We start from the raw sequence: 8,043 nt of genomic DNA, 5'->3' as shown, positions 1-8,043 counted from the left end.
AACGAAATCCAATTCAGGAATCACAATACGAGAGAAAAAAAACGAATTAAGAACAAGAAGAATTTAAATTATAAAATGAAAGAACACTAAAATATGACACAACAGGAGTCCTTGACAAAGGCGACAATTTGATTTCCATTATCGTAGGGTGAAAACAAAAATATTAAATTTATCTAAATTTTCTAATATATACCGTTCATTAAAATTCAATTGATTTTTAATTTAAATTTTAATTTCTGATATGCAAATTGATGCATAAAAGAAGAGAAATCAAAACTAGGAAAGTCATAAAAAAATTGAAATCGAGCAACGATCAAATGCAAAACTTAATTTATGCTCTTTGATGCTGATTTTTGTGAATTGACCTTAGTGGCTTAACTCTCAATTAGATAATAATAAAAACACATTAGAAAAAAATCATGATATGTTAACAATTTTTCTTAACAATTTTTTAACAATAAACTATGTGTCACTATTTGTATATTTGAAATGGACTAATCAAAAACTACCACATAAGTAGTTGTAAAAAAATTATAAAAAAAGTTATTAAAAAACTTTTTCCTAGAAAAAAATAGAAGAATATGAAAAGACAAAATTAGATAAAAAAGAGGAGAAAAACTAAAATCTTAAAATTGTGCAATTGATTTGTGTCTATTTTTTTTTTAGTAAAATTAGGCATCAAATAGGCAACTTAAACTGCATTTTTTCAAGCTTTGAAGAAATTATGTGTTAAGATGTGGAGTTTAGTTTAACTTAACTTCACAAACCGACTTTTAAAGTGAGATTTACACTCATTTATATATTATAAATTGCCTTATTTTCAGTCAATATGCAACTTCCAACATACCCCTCACACTGAGGTATATGCATTTCGAACATGAGACTAGACATTAATAGGTGGTTGATAACGACCCCATAGTGGGTGGAACAATATGCCCAACAAAGAACAAATATCGCTAGGATATGCTATAACCATAACTTTGATACCATATTAAAAAGTGAACTTTAAGCCTAACCCAACCCCACAAAACCGGCTTGTAAGTGAGGTTTGCACCCACTAATATATTATAAATTGACCTTATTCAAAGTCGATGTGGGATTTAAGCATTATGGATCTAATATGGGCTCTAATAGGATTAGAAGTATAGTTACAAGAGTCAAAGCTGTAGGTTCTCTTTATAATTTTTTTTGCGAACACTTTATATTTTTTTTTTTTTTGCAAATTTATCTTAACTTTTAAAAATAGTACAAGAAAAAACATAATTACATACAGCCAAAATCTATATATAAGACCTAAAATCCATATATAAAATTGTGTTACATACAGATAAAAATTCGTATATAAAATGGTCGTATATAAATTATATACGGAAAAATCCATATATAATTTTCGTATATAAATTACATACATATAAATCCCATATATAATTACATACAAAGTTATATAAAAAAAATTCCATATGTAACTTTATAGTTTTATAATATATATATATATATATATATATATATATATATATATATATATATATATATATATATATATATATATATATATAATCTCACATTTATACCGAATACCTAGGAATTTCATATAATTGGCAAGAATCAATCATAACTTCTAAATTGCCATGTGAAATTGTCAAATATATTCATAATATATAATGTATAATATATAATTACAAGATTACAAATGTAAAAAATTTACAATATATGATTGTGCTTGAAACAAATAATTAAAATATGAAAACATTATTGGATAATTTTATAAATAGAACTAAAAAAATACAACTCTTATTCATGCAGATAGTTACAAGAATTACTTTTACATTTTGTAATAGTTTCATGACTAAGTAGGCACTAGGGCCTATAGTCTCAATTAGTGTCTGAATCAAAAATTAACAAAAAGTTGAGTTAAAACACATTTCAATATATTATGGAAAAATAAAATGTTTAAAGAAAATTTCAAAAACCATTAAAAGTTCTCTAACAGATGATGGCTTAAATTAGGGGATAAAAAAAATCAATCAAATTAAACCATAAATATCAGAAAATTTCAGAATCCATTAAAAGCTCACTAACAAATTCTTCTTTAACTTCTACTATTCCGAACCACAAATCTTTACTTCCTTTCTCATGGAATGCTACTAATAAGCTAACATGGTTGCTATAGTTGAAACATAAATAAATATAATATAAATATAGGTTTAAACCCTTTTTTGGTCCTTAAAGTTAAGTTCTGATGTTCAATTTAGTCTCCGCTTTTACATTTTTCATATCATAGGGACTAAAGGTTGACATTTTTAAAAGCGAGGACTAAACTAAACATCAGAACTTAACTTAGGGATCAAAAAAAGGTTTAAACCTATAAATATACCACTGGAAGGATTTCCACGCCCCTCAAAATTTGGATCATCACATACAATTGCTTCAGGTCCCATGAAAGCTTGCCACCAAAAATGTTCCAAACTCCATTTGGACTGTGAAACAAATAAAATTTGTTGATTTATATAGCAGGCACTTGATGGTCTTCATTATGAAGTTTTAGAAGGGTTAAATATGTTTTTGATCTCTTAACTTTTAATGAAAATTGGAATTAGTCTCTCTTTAAAACTTTTGCCTAATTTAGTCCCCCAACTCTAGAAATGTATGAATTTAATCTTTTTGATCAAATTTTGTTAACTTTAGATGTTTCAAACACGTTTCTCAGTTAACATTGAAGCAAAAATGTGTCAAACAATGTAAACAACCCAAATGCTATCATGAAAACGTGTTTGAAACATCAATTAATCCTAACAAAATTTAGTTAAAAGATGTTGATCGGTGGATTACCTACATAAAACACTCCAACGCTCAAGTCAGAATATTGCTTTAATAAGCTTTTATGTCAATTTGAAAAAAGATGTCTTTACCTGAACATTAATCTTGTATTTATAAGCCTCATAATCATTCAGTCCATTAATTTTTCATTAATACAATATATATTTGTGCAATATAACTTGCCAATTACCTATAAATACCGTGTATTTGTTCCTAATATGATTATTAAGTGTATTAATTATCTATTAATGATATCCATCTTACCTAGCCAATGATAATTGAATTATCGATTGATTAAGATGATGCTCTCCTCGACGGTCTAGCTGGGTATAACACAAATAATATTTTTTTCTTCTAAATGTTTGTCAAGAGTTGTTGGGTTTGACATTAAATACTAACACTCTTAGGACTAGTCCTTTTATGGGACGAAAATTATTTAAATTTAGGTTACTTCTTTTACATATACAATTTATTTTATTTTGTCTTTAAAATTTTCACGTTTCATTTATGAACTTAATCTTACTAATAAGTGATAATGCTTTTGTTTTTATTTTGTAACGTTTGACAATTTGGGTTTAGTGTTTAGATTTAGATTATATTTATTTTATGTTGATGTTTATGTTCTGATTATAATTTGATTATAATTTGTTATAGTTTGGACAAACTATTATGTACAAACTGTGTTATACACAAATGGTATTATGTTTTTTTTTTTTCATATTTTAAATTAATTTAGACAAATTTATCATGATTTGACTTATTAATCTATTTGAAGTTTTAAAATTAATTTTTTCTAAACATTCTGTTATTTTTTTTTCCAATTAGGTTTATGCTTGAAAAAAATATTACTTGTAACACTTTTTTTTCAAAATCTTAATCCAATGGATTGAATTAGATTAAACATAAACATAAAAAACTATAGAAATCTAATCCAATTCAATCCAACCAAATATTTTTTTTATATGTAGATCACAAACACTAATATTTTCTTCAAAAAATTATATAGATATTAAGAAATCTTTGAAATAAAACATGAACAGTATCATATGAACAATCTCTTTCAATCATACAATGTATTTGGTTGGGTACAGAGTTAAGGCATTTCTCAAAATGAATGGCATACCAATTGAGATGAGACATATCATAGTGGCAATGGGCCACTAAGATCTTCTGGATTTAATTGAACAAACAAATTTTAGTGAATGACTACCTTGTTTGTTTTTATCTGATTTTTGCTTTTTTAATAATGTAAAAGCTTTAATATATATTTTACATTTTAATAAACTTATTGATATCTCTGATGAAGGAACATATTAAGATAAATCAACATTTTCATAAAAAGTTAAAATTATTTTAAAGAAATGCTAGTAGCATAATATCTTGCATATTCTTTTGCATACGGTCATTTGTATTGGTTAAAGTTTATTCGAAATAAAAAAGTTATATGGGTCCATTCTCATTGAGCGAGTCACACTCATGATTTTGTAAATATTAATAAATTTTAATCATTAAATAAATTTTTCTGTTAAGAAATAAATTTAGATTTAACTTAATCCTAAAAAATCATATTTGGTCTCATTAATATATAGTAAATATTTCTTATTTTTAGTCAATACATTTTTAATACATTTTTTACTTTAGTCTTATATAAATCGAACATAACACTAGATATTATTTATGATTTAATAAATCTAATAAATAACAAATTTTATTAAAATAAATTTGAAATGAATCTAATATTATATAAAAAAAATTAATTTTTAAATTTAATTCGTATATATATTATTTTTTTTTAATTTCTAATCTAATATCTCTGAAAGAGCATGTTACAAATGGAAGTGAAGAATAATATTATATAGATTTTTTCAACATCAATAAGATTATGGCCATATGAAGATGTCGGTAGAATCTTCAATATTTTAAGGTAATGGTATTATGTTCTTATTTTAGTTAATTATGGATGAAGTTTATAAATTTATATGGATGAAGTTTATAATCTTGCACCCAGAGTTTGATGTTTCTAAGTTGTTAGTTGAGATACCAAAATGAGTTTTGATAACGAAGATCATTCTTCCAAACTACTTGAAGCTCAAACCCACGTATTTAACCAAACTTTTGCTTTCATAAACTCTATGTCCCTTAAATGTGCAATTGATCTGTGCATACCAGATATCATACACAACTATGGCCAATCTATGCCACTCTCAAAACTCATTGCTTCACTTCCAATTCACCCTTCAAAGAGTTGCTTTGTTTCCCGTTTGATGCAAATCTTGGTCCATTCTGGTTTTTTCTCTCAACACAGTGATGATAGTAAGCAAGAAGTGAGCTATGCACTAACTGATGCATCGGCACTTCTCCTTAAGGAGCACCCCTTTAGTATGACATGTTTGCCACAAGTGATACTTGATCCAATTTTGGTGAATCCATGGTTTCAGTTCTCCACTTGGTTCACAAATGATGAGCCTACACCATTTCATGCACAGAATGGGATGACTTTTTGGGACTATGCTGGCCGTGAGCCCAAACTCAATCACCTTTTCAATGATGCCATGANAAATGACACTCGATTGATTTCCAGTGTGATGATTGAGAAGTGCAAGGGAGTGTTGGAAGGATTAGAGTCTTTGGTTGATGTTGGGGGAGGGACAGGAACCATGGTTAAGGCCATTGCCAAGTCTTTTCCACATTTGAAGTGCACTGTTTTTGATCTCCCACATGTTGTTCATGGCTTGCAGGGAACAGACAACATAGAATATGTTGGAGGGGACATGTTTCAAGCAATACCTTCTGCTGATTCCATCATGCTTAAGGTAAATATTATCTAATTCTATATATCTTCTTACTATAAGTTGTGTTTGAGAGGAGTTGATTTTTGTTAGATGAACATGTTTACTAAATGGAAAATTAATATTTAATGTGATTGTAATTTGACTGTGATGTAGACTATAATACATAACTGGAACGATGAGGAATGCTTGAAAATCCTGAAGAGATGTAAGGAGGCAATCGGAAAAAAAGAAAAAGGAAAAGTGATTATCATAGACGTGGTGATAGGAAACCTGAAAGGAGACAGTGTATTGGATCAAACAAAGCTCTACTATGATATGGAGATGATGGTGTTGGTTACTGGAAAAGAGAGAAATGAGAAAGATTGGGCTAAGTTGTTTTTTTCTGCAGGCTTTAATCACTATAAGATAACTCCAGTTCTAGGTTTCAAGTCTCTCATAGAGGTTTATCCATAGCAATAATGGTTCAAAAAGTGAAAAATATGTGTGGTGTGATATATATATTTCTGTAATATCATCTTTACCTTTGAAATAATTTCTGAATTTTAGTCGTTTCATTTTTATAATTTTGTCCATGTTTCTGAGTTTATAGTCTATATTTTCTTTTTAGTATAACAACTTGCAAGTGAATAATAGTTAAAGAGGATATATAATAAGTTAAAATCAAATTTTAAAATAAATTTTTCTGAAACACTTACTCTTATTGAATAACATGTTTCACACGATAAAAGTGTTTTACTTGTGTTTTTTACAAGAATTATTGTCTTTTGACAAAAATAAAATTACAATAAAGTTTTAGATAATATTGATATTATATGAAATGTACCGTAATGTTTTAAATGATAAAAATATTATCCAATTCAACTGTAGTACGGATTAAATATATATTTGTTGAAGATGCAATTAAATTAGTAAGTATTTTTAAATTAATTCAGTACTTACGTTTGATCCGACAAATTACCTCGTTAGATCAAATCTTAGGATCATTTGTTTATTAGCATTATGTTATTCATGCTAAAGACAATTGGAAGTTAGTACTATAATGATGTTTTTGGCAATAAATAGACTTTTAATTTTAAATTTTTGGGTTAATGGAGACATCTCCGTGATTATAATAATAGTGTAATCATTGAACATTTTGTATGTTTCTTAATAAAGCAAGAAAATATTTGAGAACGTGAAATTAATCTTTTAGGATAAGTTATTTTAATAGGTAATGAATATATTGTTATAAAATAAGGATGTGCAATCTAGAATGGATACGCTGAGATCATATTCAAATATTTGATACATATCCTCCGTTTGAAATATTTATTAGGATTTGTAACAAAATATAAAGTGAAGAAATATTTTATACCATCATTGTAACATAAAAGAGAATTCTCCACAACTATCAAGAATATAAGAGTTCTAATAAGAATGTAATACCAAATCGAAAAATAAAAGAAATAAAATATATTTAATTTTAATATTTTCTTTTGAGTTAAATTCGTATATTTAGACGTTGTTTCAAGTAACCTCTTACAAATTTATATATTTTTGAAATTTTAACAAGATAAAAATGAAAATGTAAACTTCTAAAAAGATAAAATAATACAATTTGTCACATCGGATAAATTCAATACCGATATTTTCAGATCAATATAAAAACAAGTAATCTTGAACTAGAACATATATATATTATCAAAATATTGTAGAGGCTTAATATCAATATATAATAAAAGAGTATATCTCATCATGCATAACCAAACATCAAAAATATAAATAACATTCGAGTATATGAAAACTTAAAACTTGGTGGAAAATAAATCAATGTGCGGACAACCATCATTACATAACTCTGTTAATTATAAAAATTGGCACCAATCACCATTCAACAATAATTATGGTCTTACGTGTTAATCAACCTTTTTCTACTAGTGGTGGAACTTAATTCCCTCGTTACCTTAGTTAATATACATTTAAAAATTTAGTTTAAGAATGATGTAGGGCATATGATATAGAACTAACCGTTGATATTTAGAGGCGCTAGGTCTACGTGGAAGTTAATTTTTGTAAAGGATTTTATTATTGTTGGACCGTAATTGGATCAACGTTTAAGTTATGGGACATGACTTGACTAGTATTTTTAGAGTGTTGATCTCTCCACCTTTCCATTTTTTTTAACTTTTCTTTAATTACAAAAATAATCTTTTTTTTTTATTTTTTATTTTTACTTTTTTAACCCTATTTAACTAAGTAACCCTAATTTTTACTTTCTACTTTAGACTTTCACAAACTTTCGAAGACAGCCCTACCTCCCCTTCTTGGATTCTCACTCCCACGCTCCAAGTTTCATTTTCTAAAACTTTCCAACTCTCCTAGTCATCTCTGTGCTTTTAGCTTTTGGTGTGTGCAGTGGCGCGGCGGGTGTGTGTGGCGGTACGACGCGGTGATT

At 27.2% G+C, this 8,043-nt stretch overlaps 1 protein-coding gene across 1 annotated transcript; it reads left to right on the top strand.

Moving 5' to 3' along the window:
- The first annotated feature begins 4,796 nt into the window (after positions 1 to 4,796).
- LOC106755132 (probable O-methyltransferase 3) lies at positions 4,797 to 6,169 on the top strand. Its single transcript, XM_014637229.2, has 2 exons — positions 4,797 to 5,630; positions 5,763 to 6,169. Exons 1-2 carry the CDS (start codon positions 4,863 to 4,865, stop codon positions 6,060 to 6,062), a joined length of 1,068 nt encoding a protein of 355 aa, XP_014492715.1. The 5' UTR covers positions 4,797 to 4,862; the 3' UTR covers positions 6,063 to 6,169.
- The last annotated feature ends 1,874 nt before the right edge of the window (positions 6,170 to 8,043 follow it).

The sequence above is a fragment of the Vigna radiata genome, unplaced genomic scaffold, assembly GCF_000741045.1.
Source record: "Vigna radiata var. radiata cultivar VC1973A unplaced genomic scaffold, Vradiata_ver6 scaffold_267, whole genome shotgun sequence".
NCBI lineage: Eukaryota > Viridiplantae > Streptophyta > Magnoliopsida > Fabales > Fabaceae > Vigna > Vigna radiata.
This window is presented reverse-complemented; position numbering and strand designations above follow the sequence as displayed.